The 16,772-nt window shown below is 32.6% G+C and overlaps 1 protein-coding gene across 1 annotated transcript; it reads left to right on the top strand.

The window, feature by feature from the left end:
* Nucleotides 1-1,209: 1,209 nt before the first annotated feature.
* LOC129911753 (uncharacterized) lies at nt 1,210-14,372 on the top strand. The gene is made up of 3 exons (XM_055989660.1): nt 1,210-2,493; nt 10,361-10,714; nt 10,778-14,372. The coding sequence occupies exons 1-3, from the start codon at nt 2,266-2,268 to the stop codon at nt 12,776-12,778; spliced, it is 2,583 nt and encodes an 860-aa protein (XP_055845635.1). The 5' UTR covers nt 1,210-2,265; the 3' UTR covers nt 12,779-14,372.
* The last annotated feature ends 2,400 nt before the right edge of the window (nt 14,373-16,772 follow it).

Here is a 16,772-nt window from a genome sequence, read left to right as displayed (position 1 = left end):
ATGTTAATTGGTAATTGCTACCAAAAAGCATACCGATTTTATTTTTTTTATTATTATAGTGTTTTTAAAAATAGGCTCCAACGATTCCTACGAATAAATGGTTTTATTTTTTGTATTGACATTATCCTTCTGATAGTTTAACTGACGATTGAAAAATCAGGGCTTAACGGCCTAAACAACTCCAATGATTTTGAGCTCCGAGTCCCAAAATCAATTTTTGTTTGTATAGGTCGTTTCAAATCAAAAGTCCCATGGAAAATTGAGCAAAAATAAAAAAAACTCATTCGCTTACTGGAAGGAAGCATTTATGAGGCAGCTGAACTTTTTCTAAAATTACGATAAAATAATGAAGAACAGTTCTTGATATCCCGCTTTTAATTAATGGATCCGTCTGTGAGATTCACTGGATTAGCCTCAGAAAGCGGAGGCAAGTCTCCCGGGCTTGCATCACTCCATATCCACGGACAATACAAAAAAACATACAATTATTTAATTATTTATCATTTGAAGGCAGTTGGGATAACTTTGACGAAGATATTGTTATAGGACTAGGTGAAGATGGACCAGAAATGTCAAGTTGATATGATAGCAATTCATAACTTTAAATTGTATTCACATCTTTTCATTTGTATAATTGGGCAGTAAATATCTTATTTTTATTTTTAAATTATTTTGGAGTCGTCACCATAGAAATAATTAATAAACAAATTCAGATTTTTCGTTTGTTTATTTTTTTCTCTAGCATTTCTTTCATTCAAACAAGCATGATTTGTTGTAATTTTTGAGTTGATTTGTCGCAATGAGCCAATAAAATTGAGTTTTTTGTTTATTTGTTCTCAATTTTATTGGAAGGGAGAAAATAAACTCTGAGTCAGGACTTTTGATTTGAAACGACCTATAGCATTGGATTTTTTTTTGTTTGTTTACATGTAAAAACAATTTAAAAAATAAAAAATGTTTTTTGAAAAAAAAAAAAAAAAAAATAACTTTAAGTACAAAGCTAAACTTTTATTTTGAAATCTTTTTTGCAGCAACCAACAGTCCAATTCAAATTCTAATAACTTCTTATTTAAGGTATATTAGAAATAAAAGCCAACAAAATGCTAATGCCCTTTTTAAGCTTTTATAAAAAAAAAAATCAAGCCGACCGACCACCGAACAAGGCATCACAGGCAGGAGGCAGCCCGTGTACTCTCTTCGGTTTCATTTGGTTTCAGTATTGATTCTAAAGTGTCGCTGATTGCATGCGGGTGGTTTTTACTCCGGTGAAGTGCATTATTCTTGCCCAAAGGTGCACCCTCACACCTGTTTGGCTATGAATTAAAAACAAAATCCGTGGTTAAAAAGTCGATTTTTCGATGTTAATTTTTAACTAAAACTATTAAAAGTCCCTTAAAACACCGTTATTTGCCAGTGCTTAAAACAATAGACAATTTTTTTTCCTTCTCACATTACCCCCGAGAACGCATGTCTGGAAAAAGCTGATTACTCCATACCATGTGCCATACCTTCTAATAGTGCATTGAGTGGGATACCGCATATACACAAAACACAACACGACACACCAAGAATCTACTGCTGGCTGGCTGGGGGGCGAATAACACTCAGAGTGGATTTTAGTTTAGTCTATGGTCGTGACTCGTGAATAAAACGGTTCCGTATTCTCATTAATAGTAGACAAATGGTAATAGTATAAGAGCCGGGCCGGAACTCCTGGAAGCACACCAAATCAATTAAAAGAAGAAAAAAAAAAAAAATCATGAATCGCGGATGTAGAGTATTATGTCTTCTGTGTTTTTTTGTGGAAAGAAATTAGTTAATTATTCAACAAAATTGGAAAAAATTATAAGAAAAAAGGATCGTTAGAGGTGACGTCCATTGTGTTTCAGTAAAAAGGACTTTTGGCCTTCCTCTAATAAAAAAAAAAAAATTATATATCCTCCAAGTCAAGTGCCTTTGTTCTGTGTTTGTTCTTTGATCTAATAATTTAGCACTTTAATAAAAAGAAAAGAGCCCTCTTTTAAAACAACCTTCTCCCCCCTTTAACCCAGCCACCTTAAAAGTTTTAAGCTATCATCGGCAGTTTAGAATGACGTTAAGTCCTCTATGAAATTTTACTCGTCCTGGATAAATCAATATCACAAAGAAAAAGAGAGAAAAAGCAAATATATATAATATTTAATTCTTGCCCCCCGTACCCGTTCGTCTCGGTCTCCGCTACTGCGGTGTTGCTAGAGCGGGCTTGGTGGATGCTTATCGTGAGACATGGCTGCAGAAGGTGGTGGTGGTGGTTGTACCAACCCAATTCCAATAACCAGTTGCAGCAGCTCATCCGCCCTGTATAAGGCGAGAAGTGATGGTGGATGTGGGGGTGGGATAGCCACATGTGCTGGAGAGGGCAAACGGGGATATCTTAATGGAACTGGGAGTCTGGGAAGGATACGCAAGCAGAAAAGCATGGACACTAGTGATGATGATTTCGATGATTCACAGGTTAGTTTATTTATCCACTTTAATGGCTAGACTTTATGTGATGGAAAAAAGGTGATATGGGTTTCGATTTTTAAATGCTGATTATATGTTTGTTGTGTTGCTGTTTTGTTGTGTAGAAGGAGTGCAAGTCAAGTGTGAATAATTAGGAATAATTCAAAAATAAAAAAGAAGAACAAAAAAACAAACAGAACCACACTAAGCAGCGGTAAAAGAAAAGGAAATGACATAAATTAAGCACAATTGAAACATGGCCGTAAGAGGTTTTGCAGGGCCTTTTCTTGCTTTAATTCTTTGAGAATAATTCGGGGCCAATTATTTCATATTGTACGAAGTCACACAGCAGAGAAAACTCTTTTTTTTTCGTATCTATAACGTTCCAGACAAATTTCCAATGAAATTGTCTTAATTGGAATTTTTTTTTTGGCAACTTATCAATCAGAGGAGTGTCCAACGTTTTTGATTCTGATCAAGTTTTTTTATCAAAACAATTGAGCAAAGTTGACATCATTCACAAAAGGTTCAGAAATGTCTTTTTGGGGATTGGTAAAATGCGTGTTTTTGTGGTAACTCAATATTTTGCTGAGGAAACGTTTTATACTAGCCGTGTTTTATTGGTACTCAGTATTTTACTGAGTAAACATTTTATGCTGTTAACAAATCAATTGATTACTTTTATTTATTTATTAATAATCCTTATTATTGAAGGGTCAAAAATGTATAAGTTAAGAAAAAAAATTTCGCGTTTCCTGTACAAAATTTAACTGAGCTAAGTACTGAGTTATCAATAAAACACGGGTACTGTAAACAATAAGAAATGATTACTTTAATTTATTATCAAAAGCTGTGTTTTATTTTCCTCGTGATCCGGATCAGATCACTGACTTATTTGCGAAACAATAACAAAACAAAATCCTGCTTTTGTTGTAAGGCTAATAAAAACAATGATTTGATCCGGTTCACGATAAAAATAAAACACAGCTAATAATAATTTCTTGTTGAAGAGTCAAAAATGTATATATGTTTAGAAAAAAAAAAAAAATTCTCTGTAAACCATAACAAACGAATATTTTGTTTATCCTTAGCAATCATTTATTGTTGTTTACCGTGAAAATTTTGTCTGATCTAAGTACTAAGTTAGCAATAAAACACGGCTTATATTGAAATGCCCAACTTTGATAAAAATTTGTACTTCATGTAAAGCCATGAAACTAGCACCGCATTGTTTTAAGAAATATTAAATTTTGGTTTTATATTAAAAAACATAAAGAACAGCAATCAAAACTATATTCTAAAATTCTGAGAACTAGCAGCTACACGGAGAAAAAAAGGCACCTTAAAATAAGATGAAAATAAGATGATGCCCTTTAATCCCACCTTTTAAATCCCACCACCTTAAAACAAAACTATTCCCGCTTAAAATAAATGGACTATACCGTAATTTAAAGTGAGCTTCATTTCATTTTAATGTTAATCTTAAAAAACCGACAAAAAATAAAAGTTTTAAAATTATAGCCACATTTTAGCTTTAATTGCAGTTTACAGTTTATCATACTTTATTTAAAAATAAGATACACAAAAATTTTCCAGACCGTTGTTTATCATTTCTTAATAAATTTAGGGTGCTGATTCCGAAAACAACATTAGTTTTTTTTTCTAGCAGCTCTAGTTTTTAAATTATTCATACATGAAAACGCATAGAAATTCATACAATTTTTTTTTGTTAAATCTTTTTTTGTTTTTTTATTCTACTAACTTACTGAACCGAAATACATTACATTCGAAATAATTCTTTCCAGCAAAACTTTAAAAACGCTTGTAATAAAAAAATCTAAAAAAATAAATTACACCCAAAATGTGAAAAACGAAAATATGTAAAAAAAAAGAGCTCCTGGAAAACAACCAGTGTCATTTTTTGGGTTAGTGAACCCAAATGCATTAGGTTTGATACAAAATTTTGTTGACCTGGTACTTGGTATCTTCGAGATATCGCGCGTTTCATGTGCAGGACCTCCAAGGCAACCAAAATCACGTCAAATAATGGGTCATATCAATTAAATGCTTCCGATGCTATTCTTGAACCTCTTTATGATATTGTGTTAAAAAAAATAAAAGTTCTCCGGTTCATAGTGTCGAATTTTATTAATTAAAAAAATTGCAATTTTCGGTCCATCAGGGTGGCCAGACACTTTAACTTCATACATTATTCAATTTATTTTAAATACTCTTTAATTCTTAACAATCAAATCCGCTACTGATTTTAAAAAAGCCGGCGCACTAACAGTACCGCAATGGTACGTAGGTACAAGTTCTTGTAGGTATTTTACACATTTTAATGGAAGACTGAAAATTAAAAATAAAGTACATTTCATATTTTGGAACAAAACATGTGCAGAGCGTTGTGTTGTCACCGGAAGCCCTTTGTGCTTTATGAAAAAAAAAATGTTAGCGTATTACCTACAACACTATACACAGTGGTGTCTAACATTTTTGTAATTATTTAATGCTTATGGGTCACATCAATCGGAAGAACACACGCGATTACTTCCGCTTTATTTGGGTTTAATGGAAGTGGAAGTAGAGTTGGTTACTATGAAAGTGGTTTCAATGGCAAACCGTTTGACCATGACAATGGTCAAGAAGGTTGCTTAAGGTTCGTTCTGTTCTATGGAAGTTACACACGTGAATCATTACTGAGTTTGACATGTTGTGGTTGGAATGGAAAATTATGAAAAATAAAAAACATTGTTGATTGAACTTAGGGTCACGGTTCATGGGTTTTGTCACTCCAATTCTTATAATGTACAAGAATACAACTCTTGGTTGCTACGATTATTGATTTTTATAATTAATAAATTTATATTTCAATATAAGTTCAAGTGACCTCAACTCCAAAAATTTATAAAGCGTTTCACTTGAACTTATATTGAATTATATTCAATCACTCCACTTAAAATAAAAATAATTTTAAATAATTTTTTATTATTTTTGTTATTTTTTTCTTCGTTATAATAAATTTATAGCTCGATGATGATACGCGGCTTGATATATATCACATTCTATTGAAATTCTACTCAAGGAAGTATTTAAGCTTGTGTAGCCTAAGGTCTAAGCTTTAGAATCTCAAATTTATTTCAACTCCGCCGACTTTGGGAGCAAAAAAAAAATTAAGATTTCTACCAAACAAATAATAACATGAATAAAGAATTTTAAAATAAACTTCATTTAAAATTGTGTGGTTTAATAAGAATATTTAAGAATTGTTGCTGCGTTTTTATTATTATGATTTCCCGCATTGCGTCGCGTTGGCGCGGCGGCCGGCGGCACGCATTGGGGCGTGAGGGGCATTATTTACTTTTTTTATTTCCTTTAAGCTTTTAATCGTCCTTGGTTTGTGTTGTTGCTCATTTTAAGAAAGCTTCGCCCAAACGGATGAGTTGATTCAGTTCAAACTTGTTATGTTGGTTCTTTCGGCCCTCTTCTTTTTTTGGTTTCAGGACCAAAAATAAGAATTTCTGCTCGCCCGCCCTACAATTTTGATAGCAAAATTTATGTGAATTTCTTTAAATCATAAGCATAGAGTAACTAACAATACTTTAAAGCAAACGATGCGATGTAGGAAACATCCAAAGTTTGAACGGGTAACTGCGGCGTATACGTACTAATTAAATTATTTAAATAAAATGCACGACTGGGGTCGCACGTACTTGCTCTTATGCTAAGAGTAACTCTAATGTTAAAGCTTTTTATTTAAGAAAATTAGAAAATATTTAAAATTTGATATTTTCAAGAAATTTCATAAGTAGTGTAAACAAATAAAATCTGTTTTTATAATTAATTAAACTCCGTTTTAAATGATGTTTTACAAAAAACCAAGTATGCCATTTTATTACTTGTATAAAAAGGTATTTTTAGAAAAAAAAACTTCGAAAATCGTTAGAGCCGTTTTTTAAGAAAATAATTCTTTATACATAAAAAATTTCTAACATTTTCAAAAAGAAGTTGGTATGCCTTTAATAATTAATTTACACATAAAAAATTGATTTTTCAAAAAAAAATTTTGAAATATTTTTTAAAAATCCAAAAATGCGTTTTTTGAAAATTGTAATATGTAAAATTTTAATATTACCTTTACCTAAACGCTTTTGCATAAAAATTTTCGTTGAAATCGGGTTAATTTTGTACGAGATATTCAGAAACCAAAAAAACGTTCTATGACAAACACCGTTAATAACGGTAAAAAAAAAATTTTTTTATTTCAAAAGTTAGCTCTTATGTGTAATACTACACACAAAAATTTTAATCCAAATCATTAGAGCCGTTTTTGAAAAGCATTAACTTTTCTATTTCCGTTGTATGGCAGGTGCCGATAGTTTTGGTCATAAAAAAAATTGCAATTTCCCCCCTAGGGAATCACAAAAAACTGTTAACTACCAAGAATTGCCGGACCAACTTCTAAACTTGCCCTATAGTACCTATATCGCAAGTAAAAAATCTATTAGCATTTAAAATAAAATGCACGACTGGGTCGCAAAGTATCTTTATCTTAAATATCTACCGGAAATTAAAGATTTTGTTAAGTTCCAAGAAAAAAAATCGAAAGTTGAGAAAATTAAATTTTTCAATTTTTTTTTTCAAAAACCTAAACAAAAAAAATGTTACATCATACAAATGATAAGAAATACCTGTCTGTAAATTTTGAATTAAATTGACTTTGTATGTCAATTTTTGCAAAAACGGCAACGCCATATTTCCATTCTCCGTATTTTTTGAGAAAAACTAAAAACGCAGTTTTGATCAAAATCGTTAGAGTTGTTTTCGAGAAATTTGCAATACCTCGAAAACGTTATAAGGGAGAAATGCATTAAAAAAATAAAAAAAAGGGTCTAGGAAATTATGTAAGAATCATCTGTACCAAGTTTGAAGCAAATCCATCCATCCAATTGGAACCTAGCTCGATGTACAGATGGACGCACAGATCGACGACATGACGAAAACCACTTTTTTGATCTTCTCCATCATCGTAATGTTGGTTTTGATTAAAACCTATTTTTTTTCTACACGAAACCAATATGTATTTGCCCTATAGAGCAAGTAAAAATAAATACTAAATAATAAAATAATGTAATCAAAGTGTAGACCATTTTCAGATAATTAAAATTATGTAGTGAAGAGTCAATTTTTATACATAAATTGTATATCATATAAAAGCCAAATGTTCAAAATTCAATTTCCAACTTTTATTTCAAACTAGCACCGTGAAAAAAAATTGTATTGTTTGATAGTCGTTTATTTTTTCAAAAACTTGACCTGTTATTGTTTTTTTTTTTTTCAAAAAAGAATAGATGTAAAATAGTTGTACTCAATACGAAATCGAAAATCGTAAATATTTGGGATGAATAAGTAAACAAACAAGTGACTGCCCTTAAATACGTCTTTAAGAATATATTGTTTGAACCATTACTTTCGGGTCACCCATTATAAAATATAAAAACTAAATCTCGCCTCCAAAATTGCGCTTTAAAAAAATTATGTAATGTTTATTCGATAGTCGTGGTCATACTATTAAAACTTTAATCGTCTTTTTCTTGAAAATATAGACTTTTAATTTTATAGGGTGGCATAAGGTTGTTTGTAAATTATTGGAAGGCTTGTAAGGGCTTTTTTAAAAAAATACATAAATTCAAATCCATTAAACAGTAATCGAGGAAATCAAAAATCTAGAGGAGTATGAGAGACAAAGCTTTTCTTATCTTTTTAAAACTAGTTATTACTGCATTTTATTTACAAATCTACACATGAATTATTATTTAAACCATTTGTATGGTCACAGAATAGTCATAAAATGCCTAAAAAAATAAAACACTTTGCATTAAAATTTTATCGTGCAAATAAGTTACTCATACGCCACAGTGACCCTTAAAGCTTCTTTGAATTTTGTCGCTGAATACCTAAATATTAAAACAAGTGTACTTTTGTTGATTTACTTGTTTTTACATGTGGGGTTCTAAGATCTCGCAAACATAAATCTTAGTGCACTAACTCATGTGGAAAATATCATAAGACAAAATTGCGAAAATTGACGAATGATGAATATATGGCTTGACTATTATATCTTTGCCGCCAGATACAAAAGGGTTAAGTCACAAAATTGCACTTTTCGGGTTTTGATGAAATAAGAATAAGCTCTTTTTACTCTTTTATTTGGTATCAAAAACACAAATTTAGAGCAAGTCTTTCCTATAGAAATAAGAGGATCAATGTTAAAAAATGTATCGATTTTCATACATTAGCTCAACTTCAATCGCATTTTCTGGCAAACTATCATTTATGACTTAACCCCTTTGTACCCGGCGGCAAAGATATAATATGGTCTCTATTTATTCAATTTTACCATTTTTTTGGTTAGATAAATCTCTGTTTGAAGAGACCCTTAGCGTTTCTTTAGTCCACACATTTATTTGAAAACTACTGGCACGTTTTCTTCGTTTTTTTTTGCTCTTAACTTCAATAGATTATCACAGTTCCAATTGATATTTAACCAAAAAATAGGCTCTTTACAGTTATTTTTTAAAAATAGCCTATTTTGACATGTAAACAAAGACAAAAAAAAAATCAAAAGAAAATCGCATTTTATTTCGCCCACTAAAAAGAAAATCAAATCGAAATTTAAATCAAAATGCATAATGCAGATACTGCTATCAAAATAAACTATCACTGTTTACATATACTCAAGGCCACAAAGGGGGATTTCTTTTCATAATGATTTTCCATATCTCGACCCAAATTATATGTTCAAGAATTTCAGCACAAATTCTTTCCAAATCACCCATAAGAATAAGAACAAAAAAAGTTTCCATTTTTCCTTGAACATTTTATAAACATAAAAGTGCTCCAAGTCCAAGGGTATGGGTGTCTCAAGTTGGCTTTCGAGTGGACCTGTCAGACTGCATCTGCATGTGCCTACAATAAAATACTTTCACGTCCATAAATTTTAAGTTTATTTTTTTTTTTTTTGTAGATTCTTATGTTTTTTCAGTTTATTGTTATACTTGTGGAAAGAGTCTATTTTATTTTATTTATTAACCCCCAAATTACAAATTAAATAAGAATAATTATCTTCAAGCCTTGAAAACAAAGAAGACAATTATTTCCTACTTTGACATTTATGGCTACTTCTCAAAGAAATATAATTGTCACTAAAGCAAATAATAACCAAATCCAATTATATTCATATTCATATCGTACTACGCCTTATTCATAATTTTGATGAAAAACAATAAGTAGAAGTGACACACATGTAAGAAGCTGACGACAATGTTAGGCCTCATAAGTTCATTTATTTATCGATTTATGGTCGATAAAAGAAACCCATGATAGGCTATTTATTTAAGGCTAAGAACTTAACTGCCTCTATCACTTACCATTACCCTCTGTTAGCATCGTGTACAAGTTATTCAGTCTTTTCAATCACATATTGTGTATAATAGTTTGGTAGCTTGTGTCCCCGTTTAGAAAACTTAAAAAGCAAAAATAATGTGGGAACTCTCAAAACATATATCTGTATCTACAAACAAAGTGAGATCCTCTTCGTTCTGTTGTGTATCAACGGCCTCAGGGTATTCCTTGGTCCACATACGAGTATCCTCTCTTCTCATACACAACACAACATAACACAAACTATGCAGGAAGTTAAATTGCATGTTGAATATTTTATTCAGTTCAAATGCATCTACAACATGAGCATAGATACATAGTTACATATAGAAGTCATTTCATAACTTTTTTATTTTGAAACAACTTTTGCAACATTAATGTGGATTTTCTATAATTTTCTTGTTGTTTTTTTGCTTTGTATCTTATTACTTAGGTGGCCCATATCCATGAAAGATTTAAATCAGATCGAATAGCAATTACGAAGCCCGAAGAAGACCGTCGTCGGCGAACTATAATTGTCGAAAAGAAGAACTCAAGCTTTGGCTTTACCCTACAGAGTTATGGCATTCATTACAAGAAAGAACAAGAAGTGGAAATGATAACTTATGTCGATTATGTGGAGTATGATGGTCCAGCTTATAAGGCTGGAATGCGAGAGGGCGATGTTATACTCTCTATAAATGGTACCGACATGGAGAAGGCTGATCACAAAACACTCGTGGCTTTTATAAAAAACTGTGATACAAGGATGCGAATGGTTGTCCTCTTTGAAGACTGTGTGCGAAAGGTATAAGTTTTGAGAATGACATGTTTGTATGTATTTTATCTTTAAATAAATATATAATTTCAGGTCAATCTTCATATGCGTTACATGCAGTTGCAGAATATTTTACAAAGCAAAATGAATGAGTTGGAAAGAATTTGCTTGCGGGAGCGGGAACTCCTCGAAGGCAAATGGAAAACGCATAGTCTTCCAGCTAGAAAGAAAGCCACAACCTCCCCTACTGATGGGGATAATGGAGTATCTCCAACAGCTAGTGACAGTCAACCGCCATTCTACCGGCCGACTTTATCCACCGAAGATGTGGTCAACGTTGGGCGCCATCAAACACCAACCATCATTCCACCGCCAGCTCAGTTCATGCTTACTTACCAATATCTAGATCCAACATATCGATATGTTCTCAAGCCATCAACATCAAGCAGTAGTGGGGAGTATTTCATAAGCATGAGTGGGCCAGTGCGAAGTCCTAGTGAACAGCATTTCTTTCTCACTAGAGCTGAGTCTGCAGACAATGCAGGCGTTTATGTGACTCAGAATCATCAGCAGCCACCGGGACAGCAACAAGTTCAACAACAACATCAGCCTCAGCAACAACCACAACAACTACCACAAACCCAACAACAACAACAACAACAGCCTCGGCCCAACCCACCAGTTCCACCACCTCGAACCTGTGAGAAGCATCAACATCCCCTGGTTCAGGAGAAGCAGCTGCATGCTCAAGCCAAACAACAGCCACTGCCAGAAAAAGAGCCGGTCAAAGCTCACAAAAGCCGTCATTGTCATGGACATTCTTGTAATCCATGTGTTGGCCATTTTGGGCGCAAGTCATCGTCGGCTGATAAAAACGGTGATAATGTTAGCTTGGACGCTTACGACTTGGCAAGTCCCTGCTGCGATACCCATTGCGTTCCGACTCGTCGACGAGCTCGCCATCACAAGGAACATCACCACAAGCACAAACATCGAGAAAAAGAGTCCAAGGAAAGACCACCACGACCAAAGTCTCAGTCACATGTCTCACCGGCAACATCTACTCGCCATCAGCACCACCATCATTCCACCCAGCAAACAACGCAACCACAGCAATCAGTTCCACACCAACAACAACAGCAACAACAACAACAACAACAGCAGCAACATCAATACCATCATCAATATCAGCACTCAGGACATGGATGTGATTCGGGTAAGGTCCGTTCACGATATTATGACCTTACTGCTGGCTTAGCCAGTCACTGCAGTCTTCACTCGTGCACATCGAGCGAATTCGCCCCAGCTGATAGTTCAGCATCGTACACAACTTCACTTAGTACCGATACTCTCTATTGGGATCCTCAAAGCGAGGGCGGTGCAAGTCGCCAACATTCCACAAAGTCCCGTCAATCTTACCACCAAGCCACCGGTCACCAGCCACAACCAGTTCAACATGGTGGCACTTTACCAGCCCAACAGCCTCATGGGGTCTATCAGCAGCGATATCACATCTCGGCCACACAAGTTCAGCCATCACAAATTTATCCCACATCGCAATGTGCGAACAAGCCGAAATCTTGGGACAATCTTACAACCAAATCAATCGGTGGTTATGGCTTTGGCTATGGTTATTTGGACAGTGTTGGTCCAAAGCCACCAATTAAGCTACAAATAGCACAACAGAGACATTCGATACCGCGCAAAAATCCATACGGCCGTTATTCCACCTATACTGATGTTGAAAACTATGCTCCACCACCGTCGCAATTTGTCGAAGAACTTACCACAACCACAACGACTATAACAACGACCAAATCTACAGAGGAGCTCATAGCTCCGGTACCATGCGGTGGTGGTTCGGATGTTACAATTTGTGACTGTGGCAAAACTCAGCCAAAAATCGTACCAACATCACTTGCATCGCAAGCGGGTGCTCTACAATATCATAATGCTAAGTATTCCCACCATAATAATTGTCGGCTTGGATATTATTCGAATTTGCCAAGACCGTTGGCCAATGCTGCGACATCAACATCAACGGCTAATGGCGGAGCACAGGTACACACGATTTCGGAGATGACACGGTTGTAAGGTAGTTTTAAAGATTATGATGGTTTTGAAAGGCAAAGGCGGTTTTATTACAAAATGTTTAAGATACATATAAAATAACTATATTAATAACTTATTTTAAATTTTATAATAGCTTCAAAGTTTTCTGTAGGTACTCGAACACTTGTGTTTTATCAGCAATAGATTCTTAGCAGTTACAAAAAATTTATTGAACAAAATGTTTTAACGAAGGATTAGGTTTCGTGCTGTGAAAAAAGCTGTGTCAAGACGTTCAGAACAAAACAGCTTATAGCAAATGCATTTTGATACTCAAAATGTGAGGTGGTAGGGAAGATTGGATAAATTATCACCATCACCCATATTTCGGCTTCGAGCAAGAGAAGTTTTTTTTTATCCCAACGAGGTTATTTTAATATTACATCCTTTTAAATTCATGAAACTGTTATATTCGTGATACATTGTTAAAAAAGTAAAAGTGTCATATCATGATTTTAAGTTCGTTCTGTAGTACAGCCAAAAACACACGAAAATTCGGAAGTACTTTACAAAAAATTACTATTAACAGGACTTTATTTGCTTAATTTGAATTTACTACTCAAATTCATCAAAGCTAAGTTGAGGATCAACTTTTTTGACTCGTGATATTGATATCCTTGCAGACTAAGTTTAAAATTTATATTATTTAAGTTTAAGCAATCTATCTCACAAAGTATAAAATTTCAAAATGAAAATGTAATAAAATACTTGCAGTCAACTTTTCACTTTTGTCTTTTCCCATTTTGGTTGATTTTTTCATTTAAAATAGGGATATTTGTATCAGTTCTAATGATCTTTCAGGCAAATCAATATTGATAAGAAATTTATTTTTATTCGTAAATGTGTGTGAACAATTTTTCCATTAATTTGCTTAGAATTTACAAAAACAATGTCAAATACAGCAATGTGTAAAGTGCGTGTAAAAGTAGGTGTAAATTTATCTAAAAATCGAGACCTGGAAAATGTGATCTCGGATGAAAAAAAACTGATCTCTTTTGGTAAATACGATTTGAGATACCACTGTTTCCCAATATTTTTTTTTTATCTAGGTTCACAAATGATTGACCTTTTGTGGCAAATAAGGTGAAAATACAGATTGTTCTGAATTTATTCTATTTGGGTATAACTTGATGTCAATATTCTTATCTCACCATTAGGTCAGCATGTTGACGAGCCAATTTAAATTTCGGACGTTAATGATCGAACAGAAAGGATTCCTCATAAAAAGACAGAAATTCGAAGTCGATGAATATCCACTTTGTTAGATTTGAAACTATCTTTCAGGCCGTTTAATACAAGCTAAGCAAATAAATGCTACTGTACCCCACAGTACCGTTGTGTCTCCAACTCTCTTTTTTACTTTCTTTCTTCACTTTACTGCTGTGATGGATGAGTCCCTGTTTTTCATATTCGCTTCCTGATTCACACCCATGGATGCGGAAAGTGCTGCTTACTATTATTAAAGTTGAGCTTATCGCCCATCGCATATCTGTGAGTGCTACTTGCATCGAGAGAATCGAGTAACTTTGCGTTCTCGCAATGGGCATTATAAACCACCTTCTGTGGAAAGAACATACATTTGACTGAAACCGCTGCAAAATCTGTGGGTTTCTTCTGAAAATGCAAGAAATTTTTCTTCTGTCTAAGACTAATATATATCTAAGGATTACATTATATTCTTAAAAAGCTGGAGTATAACTCGCTCTTCTGGGCAGATGAATAGATACTTCATCTTTAAGTTAACTGAAACAATTACGTCCTTTAAGCACCGTCATTTTACAAGCAATGCTCTGAAGGAGTAGATAATTGTAATTGTAACTTGTAATACTCATCAGTTTACATTCGAGTCCAATTTCGGGCGTACCTCCAAACTATTTAACTGGTTTGAACTACCATTCATTTGACAGAAACTGCATCATTCTGCTATCCATCGGGGGACATTTTTCTTGAATTTTCATTAACTATGCCTTAATCTGCTATTGTAGTAAGTAGGTACCCCTGGTATTTTTAACTCGAAAAAACCAGTCTTTATTTTGGAAATAAGAGTGTACATGTACTGTACATGTACATTAGGGTGTGTCAAAATGCTAAAGTATGGAATTTCCAAAAGTAATAGCTTTCAAAAGTTACATTACTTATCAAAAATAAATGCCGCGTTTACAATTTTCATTTTAATTAATATCTTTGGCTCGCTCAAAATATAGGAAGAAATCGAAGAAATTTGAGTTTTTAGAGATTTTTGAAATAAATGTTTTTTTTTTTAACTGCGCCGTTTGAATACAAAAACAAATATATTGGGGGTTATCATGAATAAAAATTTCCCTCGAAATGTTTCCCATGTTTTAAATATGGGAGCGAAAATGATCATAAAAAGATTCCCTCGGAATTTATTGGTATCGGCAATCAATTTTCCAGGGGAATTTAGACATCTTTTCTTACGATTTTTTGCTCCCTGGAAATAAATTCCGAGGGAGATTCAGGATCACACAAAAAATTCCGAGGGAAAAAAATGTTCCGAGGGAAACAAAATTCCCCTCGAGATTCACGATAGGGCCCATTAAATATATATTTTTTATAACAAAAAACTTTTAAACTTATATATGTTGGAATTGAACACTTAGTAAGGAAGCTGCGATATAATATGCGAAGGAAAAAATACATTTTTTCATATAAAATCGTTTTTTTCCTAACAACTTCAACCGATTTGAGCGAGCCAAACACGAACGATATTATGAATTTTGTTTACATATTATTAAACCTTAGACCCTAATAAAACTTTTGACCACTATTACATTGCAAAATTAGAGTACTTTTTTTCGGCCATACAAAAGTGACACACCCTAATGTACATAGAAAAATAGGTACATAGGAACGTGGTAAGCACGACCTATTTTTTTTTTTTAACTTTTCTTAATACTGTGAAACAACGCGACCACGGGCCTTCAAAATTTAAGCTAGAAGCTGAATACCAATCCTGGATAAACAAAAAAGTCACGGCCATATTATCATAAACACCTTTTTTTTAACTGATACAAATTTGGAACCGTTTTTTGAAAAATTGCTTTTCAACTTAAAATATAAATATTTTTAATTTTTTTATTTATAATTATTTTTGTCAAAAAAAAAATATATATATTTCTTCAATAAATTAATTTTATATTAATTTGACTGTTCTATATCAAAAACTAAATTAAAATTTACGAAAAAAAAAAAAACAAAAATCCGTCTAGAAACGAGTAAACGAATTAGTATAAGGTTTATAATGAAATCTACCTTCTTCACTCACTGTCGTGTTGAATTTAGAAGCTAGAATTAAGGCTTGAATTATTATTATTATTTAATAAAAAAAATATTGTTGTTATAACGAAAACAAATATGTTGTTTATTTTAAATAATAATTATTATTGTATTTAGTTTAAATTTATATTTTTTCATAAAAAGACTGAGTTCACAATTTTTATTATTTATACTAAGTATATAATGGATTGTAGTAGGTACATATGTATGACATTATATATATAAACATAAATATATATGTAAACGAATTACTTGAAAGATTGCATTTACTGTTATTATTAAGAATTATTCTAAACCAAAAAAATCGTAAATTGAAGCCAAACAATTTGTTATATCCAAAAGAATTTAATATTAAAATTTTTAATTATTATTTATAAAAAAATAAAAAAACAAATCTCATTACGATAACATCTTTTAAAATTATATGACGAATATTATGTATGTAAGCATGTGACAAAAAAAAAAATAAACAAACAAAATATATATATTTACGTGGAAATTGTTGTAGTATTTGGCAACGATTTTGGAAACATAAAATGACAAACCTTATGTCTTTGTCATTTTTTTGTAATATTGGTGTTCAAAATTTAGATATTATATATACTTAATGAATATATATATATTGTATACTCAAGCTGATTCAGGTGGATTGTCTTTTTATATATACATACGATCTTGTCGG

The sequence above is a fragment of the Episyrphus balteatus genome, chromosome 2 (genome assembly GCF_945859705.1).
Source record: "Episyrphus balteatus chromosome 2, idEpiBalt1.1, whole genome shotgun sequence".
NCBI classification, from domain to species: domain Eukaryota; kingdom Metazoa; phylum Arthropoda; class Insecta; order Diptera; family Syrphidae; genus Episyrphus; species Episyrphus balteatus.
The sequence above is the reverse complement of the archived record's forward strand: the minus strand, read 5'-3'. Positions and strand labels throughout refer to the sequence as shown.